Here is a 26525-nt window from a genome sequence, read left to right as displayed (position 1 = left end):
AGACATTATAAACGTCAATAAAAAATACAGTTATGTGACGTTAAAAGTGTTTGTGATCATTTGAACTATTCATAGAAAATTTGTACTTTCACAAAATGGTTTTATTTTTAATAGTAAACCTTCTTTATTTTCAACAAACTGGAACATGAAGTAAAAACCACTTCTATGTAAAAGGTATATTTAATAAAAATTTTTAGAATCCCAATGGATTCAATAAAATGAGTTCATCAGAACGTTTTCAAACCTATCGGTCCATCATCAGTGATTTGAATACCTGCAAAATAGCCCCAGAACCAAACAATGGTTGTGATTATAAATAAATCTACATTATGTTGAAATAAATTTAAAATGGCTAAACGCCGATGTTAAAGGATTAAACCTCTGGGAACATGGTGAAACTCTACCCGAGGACCCAATCAACCATCTTCGGTCAACGATGACTACTAAGTAGTCTCACTTAGTAGTCATCGTTGACCGAAGATGGTTGATTGGGTCCTCGGGTAGAGTTTCACCATGTTCCCAGAGGTTTAATCCTTTAACATCGGCGTTTAGCCATTTTAAATTTATTTCAACATAATGTAGATTTATTTATAATCACAACCATTGTTTGGTTCTGGGGCTATTTTGCAGGTATTCAAATCACTGATGATGGACCGATAGGTTTGAAAACGTTCTGATGAACTCATTTTATTGAATCCATTGGGATTCTAAAAATTTTTATTAAATATACCTTTTACATAGAAGTGGTTTTTACTTCATGTTCCAGTTTGTTTAACTATAAGGTATACAGCCAATCCAGGGAACTACCCCTTTTTAGTTCTTTATTTTCCTTCAAAAACTGTATCAAACTCCAATCTCAACAAACTGGTATATATTATTACAACGACATACGATAAATGTCATTAGAATATAAATATTTTTCCTTTATTCCCCTACGACGAGCTGGACAAATACCCAAGTAGGTGGAGGCCAATAAACTAAAGAAGGATAAGAAGAATATACCTAAATATAACGCTGTGTCTAGGTACACGCTAACGTGTACGCAAAAAAAAAGTTAGAGTGTCAGAGTGTTGGAATTTGTTGAATCGCGTTGTGTTTACACTTTAATTTTAATATTGATTAGTAAAGAGATTTCTTATTTTTTATTTGTTTAGTGTTTGTTTTTAAAGTAACTATGCAGGTGGACAATTATTTAATTGTTTAAGGCCCGGTCTTTCCACCTCCGAATAACGTATTTATTAGGAAGTTTATCCGGCAGATTACATGTAAATCTGTCAAATAAACCTCCGAATAACTTTTATTCGGAGGTGAAAAGACCGGGCCTTAATGAGTTTAACAACATTTTAAAACAGTATGAAAAAGTTAAGAGACTATAAATTAATACATATTTTTTTTAGCTATAAGTGAAATAGTATTACCGTCCAAAATTAAAATAAAAGGAAGGCCTAAAGCTTTCACAATAATAATTAACTTGTTCTGAAGCTATTTCCTTGTGGCATTTTTGTAATCAACTATTCTAAATGGAAACTAAGCCACAATTTAACTAAAAAAAAAATGATTTTATTAACGTTTCGATGTCTAAATCGGACGTCGTTGTCAAAATACAAAATATTATTAAATTAAACAAAAATGTTGTTGCTTAGTAAAAAATTTTTTCTAATAATTTATTTAATCTGACTAATTTTGGTATTTTGACAATGACATCCGATTTGGACGTCAAAACGTTAATAAAATCATTTTTTTAGTTAAATTGTGGCTTATTTCCCATTTAGAATAGTTGATTATAATAATTAACTTACGCATAAAAATTATTTTAACAATATTTTGTACGTGTCATGTGTCATGTCAACTAAATACATATATTTATTTTGCTAACCTAAATACATATATACTTTTATATATACATTGATTTATTACAATTAAGTTTGAAACATCTGAATAGTTCTGCTTCCCTTCCCTTAACAAATATTTTTCTATCACACAAACACTAAACACATCAAAATAGCATGTACCAAAATATAAAGTCACTTCGCACGCTAAATAATGACGTCACTGGCTTGATGAAGTTTAATTCGCGTGTACCTAACTGTTTTATTTTTGTACACGTTAGCGTGTACCTAGACACAGCGAAATATAACCATAATAATAACTAATGTAAAACTATGTGATATCACGGGTCGTTTGAACTATTTTATACCGCAGAAGACTTTAAATATGTATTTCTAAGTTATTACGAGTTTTTGAAGCGTGAAATTTTGGAAATCTCATTTTTAAACAAAACTGAACATTATTCTGTAATAAAAAAAAATTGTGCAAGTTCCCTATTGACCAACACCGAGAGTTTATCCCCCACATCGCAACTGAATTTACCAGCTGAACAGACGGGGTCGTGAATTGTAAGTTTTTTGAATTCTCTCTTGTCTTCTTCAGCATCCATCTGGCTTGCAAATTTTAGAAATTAGAAACTTGGGTGTTACCAAGAAAATGGACCAATAAGTTTTCAATTTAAAAATCTTTTAGTAATATTTTAATATTTTTAAATATTATTAATATTGCTATTAGGATTGAAAACTACTTCATCTTTCAATTGCCAGATGACGCTAGTCACCTAGTCCAGTCACGACAGTTGCGATGTGGGAGATAAACTCTCGGTGTTGGTCAATTGGAGTATGGAGTAACAGACCTACGTTCTCTCCGATGAGACTCCAACAGGAGTCTTAAATCGTCGATTCAGAGGGCTGGACTGCGCTCCGTATTCTAATTGAAAAATAAGATTGTTTTGCCTTCGCATTGCAACTGAATAAAAATGGAATTTTTATTTTATTTTTGAAAAATATGATTTTTCTGCAGGATTGTTTGATAAAAACACTTACAATTTACTGGTAATATTGTCCGACCAAAGTTTATAAACATCTAAATTTACAAAAAGTTCCCCTATCGAAAATCTTCCTGAAATAGAAAAATTGTCTAACTTGACATGAATAACTAAATAAAAAAGTCTCATGAGGGAGGTAACAATTTCTTTTAAATGGCAAGCCTAAGGACTGTAATATGTAGAGCTTTTTACTATAGCTCCAAATTTAAAAGTAATTTATTTTATTTTCTATTGATTGATTTCTACTTGCTTAGATCCATTCATGGAAGGAAAAGATAATATTATTTTGTGAATTTCTATAGTATGTGTAGCTTTGAAGTAAATTTTTATTCTTTATGAAAGTGGGTCATTTAGTTTTAGATATACTTTTTAACCTTTTACCTTAATCTAAATACACTGGCGGGGAAAAAATTTAGGTCACTAGATGAATTGTACACGTTTGATGCCTCGAATTTCTTAAATCTGTTGTCCGATTTAAGTGATTTTTTTAGTATGTTATAGCTTTATTATTTAAAAATCTCAGTGTGTTAATATTGTTGCTAGACAAGTAAATGTCATTTTATACCGGGTGTAACAATCATACTGTGTTTTTCCTTAAAGTTCGGAACACTCTGTGGAATATTATAGCCTAGATAAAATATTGAAATTAAAACTCAATTGTAACCTTAAGCTTGCTTAACATTTTCTTTTTTTATTCATTTGCTTATGTTGGAGAAAAAAGAAGTTAGGTACTTTAACAACTAGCCATGTTCTTCATCAATACAGGGTGTTTCTAAATAAGTGCGACAAACTTTAAGGGGTAATTCCGCATGAAAAAATAATGACCGTGTGCTTTATAAACATATGCCCACAAATGCTTAATTTCCGAGATACGGGATGTTGAATCTTCTCCTACAAACTGACGGTTTATTTGTTGCTCTAAAACCGCTTGAGATATGAAACTGAAATTTGGTAGGTTTTAAGAGGTAGTTATTGCGCATTTTTTGACATACAATTAAGAATTTTATATTCACCATTGGCGTGCATACGGGATGCATCTAAAATATTTATACCCGTATGCACGTCACTGGTGAATATAAAATTTTTATTTGTATGTCAAAAAATTGCGCAATAACTACCTCTAAAAATTTACTAAATTTCATTTGCACATTTCAACCGGTTTTAGAGCAACAAATGAACTGTCAGTTTGTAAGAAAAACTTCAACGTCCCGTATCTCGGAAACGAAGCATTTGTGGACATATGTTTATAAAGCAAACAGTCATGATCTTTTCATGCAGAATTACCCCTTAAAGTTTATCGCACTTATTTAGAAACACCCTGCATTGATGAAGAACATGGCTAGTTGTTAAAATACCTAACTTTTTTTACTGTGCAACATAAGCAAATGAATCAAAAAAGAGAATGTTAAGAAAGCCTTAGGGTACGAACAGAACAAATTGGTCTCGGTGGAGGTGGGGGTGGAGGTCGCGGTCGATGTCGATATCCATGTAAAACAAACACATTGTAGTGAATGGAAGAGAACAGAGCAGGTAGGTCGCGGTGGAGGTTTAGCGCGATGCCAACCAGGAAGTTTATATCGATGCTTTTGAAAATCAAATCAGTTTGTTTTACATGGATGTCTACTGCGCGGCCTACAAGGATGCTTCCCTGTGATTGGTCCGCTCGAAGCCAAGTTGTCATTACCTGCGCTATCTGAGTTGACACTTTTTATATAATCCCCCTTTTTGTATTCAGTTTATTTTTGAATTTCTAAAGTAATTAAATTCAGTAAATTTTTGAAATATGAAGGAGGATCTGATTATTTACAGCTGACATTTCATCACTATCATCACTTGACTGACACAACATCGCAAAATCACAGTCTTTTTGTCATTCAAATTTCATTAAACTACTTCACTTGATAGTGGTTCTAGCTCGACTGACAGCGCAGGTGACCTCCTTGCTATGTGCTGTCGACATCGACCGCGACTTAACTAGTAGCATCCACCGCGACCTACACCTCCACCTCGACCTTTTTGTTCTGTTCTTACCCTTAGGCTACAATTGAGTTTTAATTTAAATATTTTATCTATGCTTTATTATATATTTTTATTTATTATATATTCCACAGAGTGTTCCGAACTTTAAGGAAAAAACACAGTATAATTGTTACACCCAGTATAAAATGACATTTACCTGTCTAACAACAATATTAACACCTTGAGATTTTTAAATAATAAAGCTATAACATACTATAAAAATCACTCAAATCGGACAACAGGTTTAGGAAAGTCGAGGAATCAAACGTGTATAATTCATTTAGTGACCTAAATTTTTTGCCCGCCAGTGTATTTATGATATCTATGATGACTAAATACGTGAATGATTTCTGATTTGATCTTATTGTGATTAAAAAATAACTCTTTGACTGCCAGCTAATCCAGAATTCAAGTTAGGTTGGGAACTAATGAGTTGTATGAATTTTTTGAGAAAATGAAAATTACGAGCAACTGTAGATTGGAGTCCCCTACGAGGAAGAAAATTTTTTAAAATTAATAAGAGTTAAATACAAAAAAGCATTTGTACATATTCAAAATTACAATTAAATTTAATTGAATTCAGGTTCAATTCATCTTCCTCAAAGTTCATCTTTTTGAACGTTTTCTATCTTTGATTCCTCCTTTTTTTACCTTTCTACAAAATCAACCCAAAAGTAAAATTAGTTATATTTTTTGATTACGCTGTATGCCAGATGTCTATCCACTTATCTGTAAAATTTAAAGTAAAATATTGTAAACAGAAGTATTTTTTATTGCAATGACCATTGCAATTATTAGTAACTAAAGGACATAACAAAGATAACTTAATATTGCATGTGAAAAAACATGTTATGAATGAAAGTCATTATGTCATGAACATAAAAGTAAATTCACATAAAAAATCAAAATTAACACTAAGTATTTCCTCCTCTGCATTTTATTACACTTTCCATGCGAGATCTTAAGGATCCTATTAAGTTTCTAATTGAATCCTCCATAATCGTTTCCTACGCTCCATCTAATGCAGTTTTTAGCCCCACCACTGTCGCTGGTGCTGGATTACTGACCTGAACCTTGCGTTTGAGCTTATCCCATATGTGCTCGATGGGATTCATATCTAGACTCAATGGACGCCAGTCTATTGTTGTTATATTGGTGTTGACCATGTAATCTTTTGTAATCCGCGCTGTGTGACATCTAGCGTTATCACGCATCATCGCCTATGTGGCCGCGGTAAGGAACAACATGATCTTGGAGAATCAAACAATCTTTCACAAGATCTCCTGGCAGAAAAATATCACAGTTTTTTAAGTAATAAAAGATGAGACAACTACTAATAAATGGACTGTGACTTGTAACGTTTCAATCAGCCGATTGAACGCTACACCAAGCTCCGCTTGGTATTTGTCCCTCGGACTATATATTTCTATAAGCGACCCTACTATTGTCAAATCAATTAGTACATCTCTTCGAAGGTATTTAATCCGATACAAATTTGTACTTGCTCTTTTTGCCATTGCCACGTAAATCAGGTACAATATTGGCATACATTATCGTGTTTGTGTGTAGGCCGTTAAACAATGGCCCCTACCTCGGGAAGAAGACTTTAATCAAGCACTACCTGGAAAAGAAAACACACTACCTTGAAGAACGGAACTGGCTTACAACCGTATCCTGATGCATCAGTAGAATTAATTAGACAAGACAGCCCTACAGAGATAAGACAGCCCAACAAGGGAGCAAATGATTTTTGTTAAGTTTTTTTTATATCTGAATAAATAGTATATTTAAAATGATTAGGTAGACTTTTTATTTCCTGTACCTTTCTGGGATGGGTGTGAAGGAAGAATGAACAGGGAACGAACCCAGGGCTGAGCAGTCGGGCAGAACACCATTCTGATGGATGGAACGGTGGACGTTTTTCTTTTGAATATCCTAAGGGATGTTCGAGGAATTCCTCCCCTCGTTTCTCCCAGCAGTGTGCTGTTGCTTAATGCCCTGGTCTTGTTATGATCAGGATGTTACAGACTGTACGAGCGTGCCAATTTAATATCGAAGGTATGAGAAGAGCAAACATTTAGTGGATGAGTGTCCGATCAGATCCTACAATGACAGTCAATTGAATATGTCAACTAAATTTTTGTATGTAAAAATTAATTATTATTATTTACAATGTATTGTCCCTCTTATTTATGTACAAAAACTGTGATCTAGCCATACGCCAAATAAATAAAATCTTTGAAAATATCCGTAATTTAACGATTTGCTGTGAAACCCCCTCCGCGACAACCACCGGGCATGAACACAAGCTCTGTTTTTCCTTCTAAAGGTATACCACCCCGAAACATACATGAACTACCTCTATTTTGACACTATTTTGACACTGCAGCGCTGGGCAAATGGTTCTACGCGCCTCCGATAGACGTGTCATCTTCTGTCATTGCTTTACAAGCACCTTCGACTCTTGTCAGAGAATAAAACTGTGCTGCATTGGCCAACAACGTCTCAATTGACTTGTTCTCGGGCAAACTGAAGTCAAGCTTGATTCTGACGTACATTCAATTTGGGTCCTGTATTAGCTTGTCTGGAAGTCAAAGTGGCAGCCTTAAATCTTCTCCTAACTATCCAGTGAGTGACTGTGACACCTCGAACAATCCTCAAGGATTGTTGAAGCTTAACTCCTGTTTCGTGCCGATTCCGCAAGGCACTCCGGACAATAAATCGATGATCTCTCTGGAATTACACTCGCAGAGTTTGAGATGGTAAGCCCTTGAGACTGCAGACTGCGTCATAAGTAGGCGATGGGCGACAGTCCTCTAACTATAGCACTCTCTTTTTATTATGCAATTACGTGGGCCGCCTTCCCTGGTGTATCCATTTATAAAATATATACTTACTGCACTTCGAAGTGTACTCACACGTCAACGTATGAAAAGCGAGTGAGACGAGCAGCGGCAAATTCATAGAGGTCTAAATTGTGTAGAACTTGCCTCTTATACTGTTTACCGCATTGCCTATCTATGCCATACACAAGTTTGGCAAATTTTATAACACATTGACGATTTACATAAAACAATTATTTTTTGCATTAATTGTTTTAATTCAAAGAAGACAACGTGAAATTATTAAGCATACACTACAATTCATCGAGGTAGTCGTTTTTTTGCTCGCAAGTGTATTTTTAGTAGTGCCATTCAGCCAAAGTTCTATCAATACATGGTAGTCATACCATACTCCAATATCAAAAAGCCAAAAGCATTAGTGCTATCAATTTTTATTTTTTCTTATATTCGGGCTTACTTAATAATTAGTGGATATTTAAATGTTAGTGGAATAAATGTTGTTATGAGTTGTAGATTAATGTTTTTGCTGCACAAAGTCTTGAACTTTTGTGTGGCTTAGTATTATTGGTATTCATGTATTAATAATTATAAATAAATACTTATATAATAAAATTTTGTTTGCAGAAAAGAATAACTAGAGAGCGTCGTACTAAATATGACAAAAAATTTTATGCATTAGAATTAACTTCAGATGAAGATGAAATTAGTGACAAAGAGGATAAGGATGCAACATTTGTCTTGGATGATAGTGTGGTAAGTTCATGTTTGTGTTTTGTTAAATTTTTTACAAAGACAGAACTACTGCTACCGCGAATTCCCGATATTCAAATGGTCGTTGGTTGGTAAACCATGATAATCGATAGGTAGTCGATAGTTTCACATTGTACAGGATACCATTTTAAAAGTTATAACTGTTGTTTGAGTTTTATTTTAGATTGAAGGCAAAAAAGAAACGTCTACTAAATCAAAGCCAAAGCGAAATCTAAACAACAGTTCTCTAGTTGAAATCACAGATGACGAGAGTGATGTAGAAACCCCAGTAGTAAGTTTGCTTTGTTTATTTAAATTATTTATAGTCTGGGCTGATTATCGGAGAATAGGCCATTTTTGGGAAAAGTTATTTACCAGCAATTTTATTGCTGGAATCGAATCTGATGATTGTATATATTAATAATATAGGTATGCAAAGTCCGCAGATAGTGTGCTACTTTTTTTATAAACAAAATGGCGCCCGAAAATCGTGTTTTTTTCCATTTTTGCTCTACACCTCCAAAGACTTTAACTTTACACCAAAAACACTCGAATAAAAATTCACCGCAATTAAATTCTGCATAGAGACGTGTTTTTTCCGATTTACTTCGACGAAAACTTTCCCCGGAAAAAGCGGGTTTTTTCAACAAAATCTTTAATTTTCAACTAAACTTTTAGATAAGTAAATGTTAATCAATAATTAAATAACTTGGTAATGCAAAAGCTCTTTTTGTATAGATTATACTTCCAGAAGCTGATGGAAATTGAATGAACAGTTTAGCAACAATTGAATTGTTAATTAAAAATTTACGGTCGCTATAATAACGACAATAATTATGATGCATAAGAATAATTATGATTTTTTCATAAAAAGATACTATACCTATCTAATGTACTTTACAAAATTGAAATTGGACTATTTAAGCGGCATCAGGAATATTTTAAAATTATAAACAATTTTTTGGCTTATAAACAAATAGAATATCTCGGGAAATATTAAACTAAATTAAATTGTGAAAACGGTATTCGAAAAACAGCGGCAGGACGCTACTTTTAAAAGAAAAAACGTTTAATTACGACGAGTGGTTCCTGAGATACAACCGGTGAAAGTTGACCGGAATTTACGGCAAAGATATAAACAATAGGATCATAATTTTTAAACCATCACCTTTCTATTTTTGTCCTCTTTTTCCACACCAGTTTTCATATCCTTCAAATACTCATAACATATATTATTATAGTAAAAACTATCGATAATACGTGTGAAAATTGACAAAAATAGCTAAATTCCAATCAAAAATTAGGTTGGAGAAAATGTAACCCTCAAAGTTCAAAATCGGTATACGTTAAAAAATGCATTTTCTCGGCTTTCCATGGAGCAATTTCCTTCATTCTTTTTTTGTTCCCAAGTAACTCGAGTAGAGCCATCGAACTAATGCATTATTAAATGTCAGACTTGCTTTTGTTTTGTTATAATAAATTTATTTATTTATTATAACACAAAATTTTAATTTGTTTAAATAAAAATTGTTTAAATAATTATACAGCTTTCAAATGAAAATATTTATATTTTTAACTTTAAAAGGTACACTTGTAGTTAGTTTATCTAAAAAAAGCCTACAACTGGAAAAAATATGTAGTTTTCTGTTCTTATAAATAAATTAATCTATTATAACAAAACAGAAGCAAGTTTGACATTTAATAATGAGTTAGTTCGATGGCTCTACTCGAGTTATTAGGTAACAAAAAAAGAATGAAGGAAATTGCTCCATGGGAAGCCGAGAAAATGCATTTTTTTAACGTATACCGATTTTGAACTTTGAGGGTTACATTTTCTTTAACCTAATTTTTGATTGGAATTTAGCTATTTTTGGCAATTTTCACACGTATTATCGATAGTTTTTATTATAATAATATATGTTATGAAAGAGGACAAAAGTAAAAAGGTGACGGTTTGAAAATTATGATCCTATTGTTTATATCTTTGCCGTAAATTCCGGTCAACTTTCACCGGTTGTATCTCAGGAATCACTCGTCGTAAGTAAACGTTTTTTCTTTTAAAAGAAGCGTCCTGCCGCTGTTTTTTGAATACCGTTTTCATAATTTAATTTAGTTTAATATTTCCCGAGATATTCTATTTGTTTATAAGCCAAAAAATTGTTTCTAATTTTAAAATATTCCTGAGGCCGCTTAAATAGTCCAATTTCAATTCTGTAAAGTACATTAATTAGATAGGTATAGTGTCTTTTTATGAAAAAATCATAGTTATTCTTATGCGTCATAATTATTGTCGTTATTATAGCGACCGTAAATTTTTAATTAAAAATTCAATTGTTGCTAAACTGTTCATTCAATTTCTATCGGCTTCTAGAATTATAATCTATATAAAAAGATCTTTTACACTACCAAGTTATTTAATTATTGATTAACAATTACTTATCTAAAATTTTAGTTGAAAACTAAAGATTTTGTTGGAAAAACCCGCTTTTTCCGGGGAAAGTTTTCGTCCAAGTGAATCGGGAAAAACACGTCTCTGCAGAATTTAATTGCGGTGAATTTTTATTTGGGTATTTTTGGTGTAAAGTTAAAATCTTTGGAGTTATAGAGCAAAAATTGAAAAAAACACGATTTTCGGGCGCCATTTTGTTTATAAAAAAAGTAGCACACTATCTGCGGACTTTGCATACCTATATTATTAATACATACAATAATAAGATTCGATTCCAGCAATGAAATTGCTGGTAAATAACTTTTCCTTGTATTTTGCTAATTAGCCCAGAGTATTATAATTTTTCTTCTTAACTATACCATAACTTTTCTTCTCGAAAATAAAACAACTACCAAGAATTAGTGGATGACAGGAGAAATATTAGAGATTAAGATCAAGCGTAAGATCAAGTATAGACCAGGGCGGATCTGTAAAAATATTAGTACATTTGGACGTTAAGGTGACTCAATTTTTTTTTAGAAATTGCTTGAAAATAACTCAAATAATAATATTTGAGTTATCCTCCCTCTCAAAAAGGTCCGGAACATTGTTTAAATAATCAAAATGTCAAAAAATGAAGGAAAAATTCGATTTTTTTCTTCGTTTTTTGATTATAACTTTAAAAGTATTCATTTCCGAGAAAAGTTGTACTGACATAAAAGTTGCGTAAATAAATTTACTATAAAATAAAATTGGTTAAAAATTTAAAAAATTGTCACCCTTGTTGCAAAATAGCAATAATTGCGAAAAAAACCATACAAAAACTAGTATTCGCATTTTACGTTTTTCAACCATTTATGCTACACTTAGGACCTTCATATTTCACCAACAAAAACTTTATGATACAGATAAACAATACTGTAAATTTCATTAAGATCGGTTCAACAGATTTTGCAAAATTAATTTTGCAATCCAGCTTTCGCAAAAAAAATTCATTTCTTCAAAATGTTACAGGACTCAAAATAAAGCAGATAGCGAGTTGAAATTTTTTTTTCTAACTTGCTCTGTATGAACCTTGCTCTGTAGGTTTTTGAGAATCATAAACGGCCGTTAAGGGTAGAACAATACAAGCAGATCATGCATAGGCGCCCATCTAAAATTTTTTTAGGGGAGCGGCCAGACGTGAAGATGTTGCACATTACATTTTGTATACTTTGGATGACAATATATTATAGTTTAAAGCAACAGAAAAGCTAGGGGGGCGTGGCCATGCCCATGGGCATGGGCGCCTATGAGATCATATATTTATAAATGTTAGGGTATAGAAAGTGTAATGCTCACAATATTATTGAAGGTTTTTATTTAAACAGTTTTCGGGCTCAGTTTACGGGCAAGTAAACTGTTTAAATAAAAACCTTCAATAAGATTGTGAGCATTACGACTTTCTATGCCCTAACATTTACACAATGTGCTCATATCAGCAACTTGTACATCATCATATATTTATATTGGTGTAAAATTGTGATTGAACGACAGCGGACCAAATAAAAATTAAGTGTGTTATACAATAATATTGGGGTATTGTTTGGTTTTCATTTAGAACTATAGACGTGTATTATTTTGTTATTTTATAGCGGATGCTATGTCTGGGAGGTAAGTGGAGTATTTTTTCTTCGTAAAATAGACTTTATTTACAACATGTTTGCAAATTGGCAAGAATTTTTAATCGTTTTAAGTTTTCCAAGTTTTAAAAAGGGAAAAGTAAAAAAGTCTACTTTGCTTAGCAAAGATATTTTGTTTAATAAATAGTTCAAAATGTATATAAATTTTCCTCAAAAAATCATTTGCAGCCAAATTAATCCTTAGCGGAATTTTTCATTTTAAAAAAATATAACATGCTGGAGAATTTGTACATGAAAAGACTTTAATGTTATATGGTCAGTTAATAGAGTAAGAACAAAATATGAAGCATCTGATCCAGTAAATTTACAGTTTTTTTTACACAAGAGCCGCCGTTTTTTGTTATTTTTTTGCTTTCTTCTTCTTTTTCTTAATCTTTAAGTCCTTTTACTCGTATGTATAATCCTGTTTTTGTTTCCTTACGTTTATATTTTAGTCGTGTGAGCCAAAAATTTTAATTTTTTAAAAATGAAATGCATAAACGAAACTTTGTGTTAAGAAGCCACACATTGGTAAGTAATAATTATAATTAATCGGATCCATTTACAAAACAATTATGATGTATTAAGAGTTGACCTACCTATTTTTTGGCTTATTAATATAAAATATATCGTTTATGCATTTATTTAAAAAAAAAGGACAAAATTTTTGGACTTGCATGACCAAAATTATTAAAAAATATAAAAATAAGAAAGCGAAAAGATAGACCTATACATAAAGGTAAAATGACTTAAAGATTAAAAAAAACAAGAAGAAGAAAGCAAAAAAATAACAAAAAACTGCGGTTCTTGTGTAAAAAAAACTGTAAATTTACTGAATCAGCTGCTTCATATTTTGTTCTTACTTTATTAACTGACCATAACATTAAAGTCTCTTAATGTAGGAATTCTCCAGCATGTTACAGTTTTTTAAAATGAAGAATTCCGCTAAGTTTGCAACTTGTTGCAGATGATTTCTTGAGGAATATTTATATACATATTGTATTATTTATTAAGCAAAAAATCTTTGCTGACCAAAGCTGACTTTTTTACTTTTTCCATTTTAAAACTTGGTAAACAGAAAACGATTGAAGATTCTTGCCATCATTTTGTAAATATGTTGTAAATAAAGTTTATGTTAGGAAAAAGAATCTAAAAAGTATATTGAAATACTCCACTTACCTCAAGAAATATCATCCACTATAAAATAACAAAATAATACACGTCTATAGTTTTAAACGAAAAGCTAACAATGCCTCAATTGTATATTGTATAACACACTTTAATTTTATTCGGTCCGCTTTCGTTCAATCCCAACTTTAGACTAATATAAATATGTGATATGCTTGTTGTTCTACCCTCAACGGCCGTTTATGATCCTCCGGAACCTACAGAGCAAGATTCATATAAAATTTCTCGGAATATATAAACTTAAATTTTTGCATTTTGGCCAGGTTTTCGGCAAAATTCACCACTGTGCGCAGGCAAGTTTACTCCATAGAGTTATATATTCTTCTTCTTCTTCTCTTCATTTGAATGGCCTTAGCTGCCAGGGCTATCCGGCCAGGATCCGTGATTATAGACTAGAATATTCAAGAGCCGTACCTGAGGTACATCTGGGCTTAAGCTCATAGCTCCTGAATCTGAAATATTAGGAGATAAAAAAAAAACTTTGTAATTGTTTATAAGTTCCATAACTAAAGTTCTACTATTAATGGTCTAGTTCTATTAGTACTACCACGCAAAACCGCACTAAGCACAAAGCACATGCATTGCAAGCAAGCATAAAGTCATAAAGTTTTTAAGCAAGTTACACACGAGTCATTGTTGATGTTAAAAACTTTTGCACTGCGATTAATGTCTTTGAGTTTAAATTTTTAAACAACACATCAGTTAATGTCGGATCACCTTCTAGTTCCCTTCTAAGCAACTGGGACTCTCTTTGGAACCTAGTACATTCCAATAAAACATGTTGTAAAGTTCCTACACTGCCACATAAACACTGGTTTGAATTCACTACCTTCAATCTAAATAAATGTACAGGAACACTACAATGTCCACTTCTCATACGACACATTTGTGTGATTATACCTCTCCCCAGGTTGGGAAATTTTGTAAACCATGCCTTTTTATATGGAACTGTAACTTGTGAGCAATAAGTAATTCCTTTTGCCTGTCCTATTTGTTGGAATCGATTTTCCCAACCGATCCATAGGTTTTCTTTATATTTAATTTGAAAATCTTTAAAGGAGGCCTTTCTTTGGTTCTTCACTAATGGGCAGCTTTCTTCCAAGATTCGCAAGATGGTCAGCTCTATCATTCCCAATAATTCCAGTGTGACTTGGAATCCATGCAAATTTAATTTCTCTATGTTGTTCATCAAATTCACATAGTTTTTGTTTTAGTTGGAGAGTTTGTGAGTCTATTGCCGCCTTGTAGCTTGATCTTGTGATTTTTTCTAGAGCACTCTTAGAATCACTACAGATGAGGCACTTTGTAAAATTATTCTGTTGGATTAACTCTAATGCTTTTTTAATGGCAAATACTTCTGCTGAGCAAATTGAATTAGCGGAGGGTAATCTTGCTGTTAACTGTGTTCTCTCGTTAAGGTATATCCCAATACCTACATTACCTTGTTTATCTTTGGATCCATCTGTGAAAATAAGTTTATATTCCGACCAGTTATTGAGGTACCATTCCATAAACTTGGTTTGGTTATTTGCTTCTTTGCCCATATTGACAGTTTCATAAGCCATAGGAGAAATCTGAATATTAAGTGGAAAGGAGTGACAAGGAAATAAGGAGCTATGTGCTACCTCATGAATTTCATGTAAAGTATTCTGGAAAGCAGCCAGTATTGGTGGGAAATATTTTCTTCTCCAAAAACTAAAGTAACCCAGAAAGACATTGTGAAATTGCTCAATTGAGGCATATATTGGGTTGTCATAGGCTACTACTTTTAAAATGAATTTAGATGCTAGCCATATTCTTCTGAGATCTAACGGTGTTTCTCCACACTCTGACAAAATTATATGAACTGGAGAAGACCTCATAAATCCCCCCACCACTCTAAGAGCTCTATACTGAACCTTATCCAATTTTGCAAGTAGAGAACGTGCACAACCTCCCAGAAAAATGGATCCATAGTCAAGATGTGATCTAATGTATGCCTTATATAGAGTGAGTAAAGTTGCAGGATGTGCTCCCCACCAAGTTCGACACAAACAACGAATAATATTGACTCCACTGGAAGCCCTCAATGCCATCTTTTCAATTTGACTTCTCCAAGAAAGGGAACTATCTAGAATAACTCCCAAATGAGAAACTTCTTGTTTCCAATCTAAACGTGTGTTATTCACTGATATTAGTAAATTCGGAATATTATTCCTATTTCTATCAAAAAAAATTGCTTGACTCTTGCTAGATGACAGACACATTCCCATATCATGAAGTTTATTAGAAATACTTTCTACTGTACCATTCAATTTTTCCACAACATCCACCCAGCTGTTGCCGGTGCAATAGAGGGCAACATCGTCTGCATACTGAGTAATTAGAACATCCTCTGGCACACAAAATGAAATTATATTGATGACAATATTAAATAGTACTGGACTCAAAGGGGAACCCTGAGGAAGGCCCACATTGGTAGTTCTTGGTCCTAGCAGATTTAAGGAAATAGGATCACGAACAGACACCAAACGATTAGTCAATAAATGTTTAACCAATTCAATAAGTAACCATGGCAAATTGAGATCTCCCAAAGCGTCCAATAATTGGATGATTGACACTTTATCATATGCAGAAGAAATGTCTAACATAACAGCAGCTGCTGGTTTCCTTTTTGAGATATTCATTGAGATTTCATTGACCAGATGAATTATGTTTTCAGACACCCCTCTACCTTTACGAAAGCCAGTCTGGAAAGGCGATAGGATCATAAAATGTTCTACATACCAATCTAACCTTATTTTTATCATGTTCTCTAAAAGTTTACTAACACACGATGATAAAACGATTGGTCTCCAGCCCGAAAGACAATTTATATTTTTATTGGGTTTGGGAATTAAACACACTGTTTGTGATTTCCATTGAGTGGGAATATGCATTCCCTCCTTTAAACATAAATTGAAAAATTTTAACAGGAACTTGATTGCTGACTCTGGAAGATGTTGCAACATAGAAAATGTTATACCATCCTGGCCCGGCACAGTATCCTTTCGTTCAACCAAAACCAATGAAAGTTCGTTTAAGGTACTAGTACACTTTATAGGATCAAAAATAATCATTTTTTTCAAGAATTTTTTTCTCAGAAACTTTATTACAAATGAACATAAAACTTTTTACATATTGATCTCTAACTCTTAGAGAGTACAAAAAATATATCTTTTTATATTTATGCAAGTACACTAATATTATAGAGGGCGCAAAAGTCGAGGCCTCGAAAAATGATGGCGGACAGTTAATCTCAGGATTGGGATATCGGAAACAAAAAAATCGTACGGCATTTGAAAAAGGAAGATTTCTTACGTGACAATTTACCACAATTTAACCAAAAAATAAAATATAAATAATTTTTAACCATGAAAAACTGAAGAAAAACGGGCGATTTTTTCACAAACATTTTTCAAATTTCCGTAAAATCTTTCTTTTGCGGAATTTTTCACTAAAGGTGGTAAATTGTCACGTAAGAGACCTTCCTTTTTCAAATGCCGTACGATTTTTTTGTTTCAGACATCCCAATCCTGCGATTAACTGTCCGCCATCGGAGCTAATTTTTTTCGAGGCCTTAACTTTGGAGCCCTCTACAATATTAGTGTAAGTACACAAATAAAAAAAGATATATTTTTTGTATTCTTTAAGAAATATATATTAATATGTAAACAGTTTTATGTTCATTTATAATAAAGGTTCTGAGAAAAAAAATCTTGAAAAAATGCTTATTTTTGGTCTTCTAAAGTGTACTAGTACCTTAAAGTGAAGAGTTCACACTCGATAGTATTAGATTTCACTGGGTGAGACGCAATGTCCTCAAATACAGGTGGAGTCAATGAACAAAGCATTTCCTCCCCTAACGATGAATTACTAGGAGTTCTAACTGAGGCTTTAGTGAAAGCCTTATGGAAACTTCTCACTTTTCTCCACATTACTGATATTGGAGTATCAGGTGAAATTGTGGAACAAAACACAACAAATGATTTTTTCTTTTTGGATTTAAGTTCTTTTTTACAATCTGCCCTAATTTTTTTAAAATTAATGAAGTTTTCTAAAGAAGGTACCTGTTTGAACTTCTTGACTGCCTCCCTCTTTGATTTAATTAAAACTGAACACTCTTCATCCCACCAAGGTAATTGTGGTTTATGGAATCTAACACGCTTTTTCTTAGGGATGAACCTGTTTGCTGCGTCTAATATTAGGTTTTGAAAATCTGTGTAAGACTCATTAGGGATGTTGTTAATGTTAGACTCAATATATTGGTTGAATTGTTCCCAATTGGCTTTTTTCACATTAAAGATACTGCGATCTTGAAGAGGGTCATTTCCTTGGGGACTATTTCTATCCTGCCCGTAACACACTACAAAAGGAAAGTGATCACTTGCTCCTATCTCTGGAAAAACTTCCCAGAGGCAGTCCACAGCCAAACCTGGAGATGCTATAGCTACGTCAGGGACACTGTTTGAGTCAGGCGGTGAGATTCTTGTCGCCTCACCCGTATTGAGAAAACACAAGTTATCCTCCTCCAAAAGATCTGCAAGACGATTGCCGTTCGGATTGTTAGATGATGAACCCCATAAAGAATGTTGGCAATTCAAGTCACCTATGAAGAAAAACGGTTTATCACACATTTGAACCAATTCTCTAAAGATCTCCTTACGAAAACGAACATCTGGTGTCTTATACGATCCTATAATAAAAAATTTTTCAAATTTGATAATGATAGCCTGCCATTTTTCAGGCAAGTGAATATGTGAAATGTCTATCCTATCAGCTGCCAGAGACTGATGAATAAGTACAGCTATTCCACCCCATCCATCAATCCTATCATCCCTATAGCAGTAAAAATTGGGAATATGCAAGTGCTGTGAAAATTTCAGATGTGTTTCATTTAGAAGAATGATATTAACATCGTATTCGTTAAGAAACACCATTAGATCTTGCTTATTGTTAAAGAAACCATTAATATTCCAATGCAAAATATTAAATATCATAACTATATATATATATAATTTGTTACTATTATTATTTTTTTTTTATTTTTAATATAAAAAATAATATATTATATTATCTGTAAGAAATAAATGAAAATTCAGTCAACACTACTTTTACTAAAATTAGATATGTATTATGTGACTCATCAAAACCTGCAAAATCCATATTATTATCAGAGGTTAAATCAACGTTTTTTGAAAATACACTATCCTGAGAATGTACACGATTGCTTGTTAATGAGAGTGCAAAACTTGGGCCTTGTGATCCCGTATACTTTTGTGAATCATTTAATTTGTTTAAAATCGGTAATCTAGGTAAATTTCTGCTTAGATCCTCATTTAATAGAGCTTTATGCGCCTCTTTGTCATAACTAATGTCTTTAAGAATTACTTTATTTTTCCTTTTAACTGGGACCACATGACTTTGACTCTGGAAATGGGGAGTGGAGGATGGGGATTTTTGAAGTGCTTGAGTAAATGCTCTGGGTGAGCTGGATAGTAAAGAAGGAAAATCCCTACTTCTCCTCTGAAACATTCTCGAATTCTCTGGCTTTTCCTTAATTGGGGGAAACAGCTTGGCAGCTTCAAAAAAGGTGAGATCTTGGAAGACCATTACTTCATTTATCTTTTTCTGTCTTTCGAATTCTTTGCAAATTTTATTTGTGGCAAGGTGATCAAGATCGCAGTATAGGCATTTTGGTACAGAAACTGTGCAGCTTTGTACTGTATGTTCATCGGAACATTTCGGGCATCTTGCTTTTCCCCTGCACTGTCTTTGTGAGTGCCCAAATCTTAGGCATTTGAAGCATTGCTGTACAGGAGGGATGTATGGATCTACTGTTACCAAGTTTGAATATATGATTATTTCTTTAGGGGGAGTTCTTACGTCAAAGAGTAGTTGTACAGTTCCTGTTGGAATGTATGTAACGGTCCCACTGCTATCTAAAACTCTTCTGTTAAGTCTTCTGGCCGATATAATTTTCACGTTTTTTTGTAATTTACTGTCGTTAACTATGTTTTCCATTGAAATATTTATACTTACATCTCTAATAATACCCCTTGATGTTAGCATTTTTTGAGGTATATAAGCAAGAAATCCTTTCTCAAGGATTTCTGTACTATTTAGTACCATATTTGCCTGTTTGGAGGTGTTAAAAATTACTCCAATTCTATTCATGCCTTTTCTACTAATTTCTTTAATTCCAGTCGTACCCATTGTATGAAATACTTTCCCAATATCCATAGGATGGATATTTCCTGCTTTTCCCTTGTCACTCTCTATCATACTAAGGAATGGGCCGAAGTCAGTGTCCTTGTATTCAACTTTTCTTCTACTAATATTTTCAATCCTAGATGATAAGTTATTAACTTCTGTTAACATGATCTGATCGTTTTGGAATTTATTTTTTAAAGCACAGAGTTCTTTTTCTATTAAATTAATGTTATTTTTATGTCTCGGGGCTAGCATGTGTATGGAATTTAAAAAATTTTGCGAGTTCAATGAAAGCAAAGCATAGATCCCGCCCCCTTTGTCAGGGGGGCCGGGAGAGTTAGTGTCCATCTCCTAAGCCAGCCTCTACTCTACTATACTACTGCTACTATGATTATATAAAGGCAAAACTTACAGAAAAGTCCTTAGTATTTCTAATTCACTACTAACGTATTATCCCGTTTTAACTTTTAAATTAACTACTAAATTAATGTTCAAACACTAACTAACTATATCTACAGTATAATTACTTAATTTATAACAATTTTAACGCGATGATTTAAGATTTTTCTAAAAAATAAAACTTGACGTCTCGAATTTATGCCCTGACAGCATCGTCTCTCGAGTTATATATTAGCATAGAGAGAGTGTCATTCAGAGCGAAGTGACGACACCATCTTTTTTATTTGGATTAGTGTAGTTTCACTCTTACGCATAGTAAAGCTGCTACAGTTGTCCTCCTCTTCCGTGCCTATATTAACACTGAATGTCATCATATATTTTCGATACAATGTGTTAGAAAGAGATGCAGCAAACCAGTCCATTAGATCTTGTCGTCAGGAAGCGCGGAAGGTAGACTCCCTCTATGTTAATATATACCTCTATGGTTTACTCCACTTTTATTAAATTTTGACACTAATGACATTTATGAAATTTTATGACACTTCTGTCATTTTATAGGTTAATTAAGTATATCAGCGATTTTTTGTGTTTTCTGCATTATTCCTTTAATTTTTAGATTTTTAGTCTACTTTTATATAAAAAACAGTTGTTTTTAGAACTCTTGAGCGATGTGTTAGTATAATATAATATGTATGGATTATCATCGAAAGCTGATATGAGTAACGAAAAAAGAAGATGAATTTGGTGACTTTTCTAGTAACTTTCTTGGGTGTGAATCGGTCTTTTTAGTTTACTCCTCTTGGTTAAAAAATCAACTCTAGTTGTTCAATATTTTCTCAATTACTTTTTATTTGCCACCTAATACATGAATCTTCTAATTTTCAGTTTATTCCCATTTTTTTCACACCCTCTCCGAATGGTTTTTGTTTTTCGTTCTTCTTCCAATTAATGTGTACTATTTTCGTTCGCAATCTCCCGATTGGCAACTTCTAAACCCATCTACAGTGATGAGTGAGATCAAGGGCGGATCAAGAGAGGGAGCCATGGCCCCCTCCGAAAATTAAAAAAAAATATAAATTTAAATATTTGCAGTTCAAATGTTTTTAGTTTCAAACACATAATATATATGTACAAAACAAGGGATAAATATGTCTTTTGGACTAGAATTGAACAAAAGCAGTTACGGAAGCTTCCAGAATGACATAGGATGTTTTATAAATCAAAATGTTGATAATTTTACAAAGTGCCAATTGTTAGAACGACCTTGGCCGCCATCAAAATGATATCAATGTCCTGTACACACAGCGAATAAAAAAGAAGAAGAATGAAAAGTGTGGTCCCAATAAAGCGATGACAGCCCAAAGCCTTGTCACGAAACCTTAAACATCTTCCACCAACCTCATGAGCACAGACGAAGTCATACATACAAACCCATGAAAAAACATCATATTGTCCTTTTCATGAGCATTTTTCAGTGCGTAACAAATTATAGGAAAAAGGGTAAGTCCGTGATAATACACATTTATGACATTTATTCTAACATGACATTTTAGTTAAATCTGACAGTTGTCACATTTTATTTTCAATTTGGAATAAAAACAAATCAAATCTGTTTCTTGCATTTATAAAATGGTATTTTCTTTGATTTGTATAGTCTTATAAATTATACAGATTATATTTGTAATATTATTATCTAATTTAAAAAAAATTATTTTTTTATTATGGCGCCATCTATCGACAACTAGAATAACTAGAATAAATGTTGTAAATGTCTGTAATCACGGATGTGCCTTTTTTTCTGTCACATACAATTTAATGCGTTAGAAAGAAATCGAAAAACTGTGACGCACTGAAAGATGATCATGAGAAAAAGAATACCACAAGGAGTGCGTTCAGGTTGGGCAGGATTTTCTACAAAGTTATCGCAACCCGCAAAAGTCAGTCATTAACCAGACGAAGATGCTGGACCTATCAATGAGGGAAACAGGGAATTGTTAAGAATTAAAATCGCATCAGGAGTTGAGACTCTTAAACAACACCTAACCACAGCATCTTCCCGAGCAACATACACATATTGTAGTGAAGAAATAATTGAACAAATAATGAATGAGGTTCAAAGTTCAAATTATTACTCTGTCATATTTGAGGAAACGACCGACTTGTCCCACGTGGAACAGCTGTCTATAAATTTGGGATACATACACAATAACGACATTCGTGAAGAATTTGTTAAGTTAATTGACGCTTATGAGAACATAAAAATACTTAGTGAAAATGAAGAAAGAGGGGAAGAACTACGCCTGACAGGAAAAACCTTTGGAAAAATAAAATTAAACTTGTTGAAAGAATTGCACTTGGATCCGAAGAAATGTGTAGGAATCGGTAGGTAAGTACTGACTTTAATAATATTTTAATAACGATAAGTTTTGAATGTTTTTATGGCACTCAAAAATGTGTGAAAAGTGCCTTACAACTCACCATTTTAGCCCTAATTTTGAAAATTTTCCTCCAAAAAAAGTTTATGGTCCCCACCGAAAATTGGTCCTGGATCCGCCTTTGAGTGAGGTAATAATAACCGGCAAAATAACGGAAAAAACGGAAAGCATAATACGTTATAAAATTATTAGAGTCTGGAAACTTAATACAGGTTCTTTTTCTCTTCTCCAAACCAGGTTCCTCTTCGTTTTTTTTTAAATAATAATTTTTTATGGTTCTTTGATAGTCCGTTGTATCGATTTATTTTTATAACACATTGTACGCAAGTATATATTGGGAAAAATATAGATTTAGAATAATCGCATGCCCTATAAGTACATATAAATTGTTATACATATGAGTTTGTTTATTTTAGAAAAAAACTAAAAAGAGGGCACCAGTTAAAACAAAGCAACCAATAGTAAAGGCACCGATCGCAAAAGCCCCAATAAAGAAGCCCCAAGTGAAGAAAGAACCAGCTGTAAAAAAACCACGAGTGAAAAAAGAACCAACTGTCAGAAAGACACAAGTAAAGAAGGAACCGACATCAACAATCTATAATGAATTCAGTTCACTAGATGAAACTGTAAGAGCTACTAATGAAAACGTGATACAGGATGGTGATGAAACATTAAAGGTATATATACAATTACTTTTTATTTTTTGTTCCGATGGTTTTAGATAAAATAGATTGATTTCTGCTATTTTCCAACTCTATCTTTAATCCTAACCACTTCTTTACTTATCAAGAGAATTTTTATGTTACTAAATCCACAAGGAAAAGAAAGAATTTTCACGTAGCTGGCTGTACGAGCCCCTTCCCATATCAGTTGACCCAATGTAGATTGAAAAGAAAATCCAATTTTATAGAACAAAAACAAATGTCCAGCATACCTAAAGTTTGAAAGTTTTAATTCATCGATAATTTATGGATTTCCAGAAGTAAAAAAAAGTTTTAAATTAATAAAAACGATTAATTAAACAGAATAACAACAAATTAAAAGAAAAAGGTAATAAATATCTAATTTTAACAAAACAAATGTGGAAGTTTATAACTGAGTGACATCCGTTTTATTTTTAATTAGATTTAAAATTCTTGGAGGCATCGCTTTTACAAAGCTTTGGCGGCAATACCCTGGTGTAAATTAATCCCATATTTCTTGCAAGTTTTGATTCAATTCTTTGACGGACCTAGCATGATGTTTCCTCAATGTTTTTTTATTTTGCGCCACAAAGAGGCACGAAAGTTTCTCTCGGGGACAAGTCGGGACTGTTAGAAACATATTCCAGAAGTATTCTACTATGGTCTCCAATCGAGTTTAAACTCTTTTGTGAGGTATGGCAACCTACGTCATCTCGTTGGAAGACAAAATCTTCAAAATCATCTTTCATTGATTTTAACTTGTTGAAATGACTTTAAGACGGTAAGAGATTATTTAAAACCTTCAAATATTATTTGCCATATTTAAAATTCCATCAATAAAATTAAACTTTTCCACTCCTTTCGCTGACATGCTGCCCTAGACCATGATAAACGTAGGAAATTTGACATTTCTGTTAAGACAGTAAGGCTAAAAAGCTTTATTTTTCCTGCGAATAACTCGACTCCTACTGTCTCCAACTCGACTCCAACACAAACTTCAAATATGGATTCGTCACTCCATTGTATTGCATTCCATAGTGAATTTGTCCACCATCAATGCTCTTTTGGCCATTTTAACCTATCTTTCTTGTGTTGTAATGTTAAGACTAGATTTTCATTAGTTTGAGATAGAATGAAAATTTTCAAAAACAATTCGTATTGTTTTTTTCAACTTTATCAATTACTTTGTAAATAGCAAATCTTAACTTGTGGGCCTTTTGGTGACATGTTGATCTAGAAACGTGTCTTCTAACCAGCTTACTCCACACAACACTTAAATCTAGATAAATTGCACGTCGTTTTTTCACTATAATGCGTCTTAATACCCTTCGATCTGCTTCGTTTATTTTACTTTTTTTACATTTACAGGTTTTCTGATGACAAAACCTGAGGTTTTGTATCTCCCAACTATGTTTCTTACCCTATACTATGATAATTGAAACTATTCGCGATTTCCAAACTGGATTTTCCAGAATTAAAAAATCTATTGATGATGGAACAAATGTTCTCATCCATAACTTTACCTCCACTCATTCCCATCGATAACTTTATCTCGACGAACGGCAATAAGTTTAATGTCACAAAATATTTTTGACATTAATTGACAATAATGTTTTGATATAATTTTCCACAGCTACCTCTGATTTTAAGATAATTATGAATAAATCAATGTATGTTGATGTAAGTGAATCAAAAGCCACGATTTAGCGATTTTTTTATTATTGTTTAAAATATATAAACACAACCATAAGGGTAATGTTTTCAATAAATGTTAATAAAAAATGCAATAATAATTGATATGGAAACTTATAAAAATATGTAGATTATCACTTGTCGATGGTAATCGCCATAAACTGCAAATTCCAAAGGTGTGCCAACTGAAATGGGAAGGGGCTCGTATACCCTTAATTACTAAAATTTTTATTGAAAAAATCCTTTGTAAAAGGTATAAAACTTTTATTAAAATCCCTTTAAGGGCTACATCACAAAAGAACGTTTTAGATGTTCTTACAATATCATCATCAGTGTGAAATAAACAGGTTGAATGCTAGCTGAGCCACCAAAGAAATACCATGGTGAGAACCCTCAGTTGCCTTCAAACTGTCGTAATGTAGAGACAACAATGAGAAGGTTCATACTTTACCTAAGGGCATAATTCCTTATTAATTATATCCATCCTATGGAATTTCAAACAAATATACATTTGTAAAATAACTACATACCATTTCTTTGGAGGCTGGTATTTCTTGGAACTGGTATTTCTTTGGAGGCTCAGCTAGCATTCAACCTGTTTATTTTAACACTGATGATGATTTTGTAAGAAAATCGAAAACGCTCTGTTGTGATGTAGCCCTTAAAGGGATTTTAATAAAAGGTTTTATACCTTTTACAAAGGATTTTTTCAATAAAATTTTTTATGTTACTGTTAGTACACACGTTCTACTTAGTACATACATCTACTGGTAGACTGGTAGACTATGAGAAACTACGCTTTTCGTCACTTAGAATTATTACACAAAAGTGACAAAAATGCAAAATTTAAGTTATTATCTAAATCTGTCGGCGCTAAGTTAGCCATCACTCAGCGGCTCGGTCTTACAGGAAATCCCAACGTCCCGTAAACATAATATTATTGAAATCGATTAGGTATACAAAAACCAAAAAATATCTTTGAAATACAATATGCGATCTTCTCTACTGATAGATAGATCAATATAACTTGATAATTTCAGAAATAGGTATAATTTTACGTTTAGTATAGAAACTACATCGACAAAAATATGATAAAAGAAATTTCGATTTCGAAGCATTTTCGTTTTAAATAAAATGTAGCAAAACATGATATTCGAGTGGTGACTAATTTTATAAAAAAATACAATTAAAAATGTTCCGTTTACGCAACTTTGGGAACTAATGGGATAATATTCTGGGTTGAACGTCGAACAAGTGTATCAATACTAGAACAACATAAAGTAAAAGATAGATTGTTTAAATAAAGCCAACAGAGATATTT

At 32.7% G+C, this 26525-nt stretch overlaps 1 protein-coding gene across 1 annotated transcript in view; it reads left to right on the top strand.

Moving 5' to 3' along the window:
• LOC114324965 (uncharacterized protein YdcI) overlaps positions 1-26525 on the top strand; it is a 90219-nt gene that overhangs the window by 4648 nt on the left and 59046 nt on the right. The window contains exons 3-5 of the mRNA XM_028272897.2: positions 8362-8490; positions 8672-8779; positions 23246-23506. Of these exons, the coding sequence (XP_028128698.2) occupies positions 8362-8490; positions 8672-8779; positions 23246-23506 (498 nt within the window). The remainder of the gene's footprint in view (positions 1-8361; positions 8491-8671; positions 8780-23245; positions 23507-26525) is intronic.

The sequence above is a fragment of the Diabrotica virgifera genome, chromosome 1 (assembly GCF_917563875.1).
Source record: "Diabrotica virgifera virgifera chromosome 1, PGI_DIABVI_V3a".
In the NCBI taxonomy this organism is placed as follows: domain Eukaryota; kingdom Metazoa; phylum Arthropoda; class Insecta; order Coleoptera; family Chrysomelidae; genus Diabrotica; species Diabrotica virgifera.
Note: the sequence above shows the minus strand (reverse complement) of the source record. Positions and strands in the feature narration are given on the sequence as shown.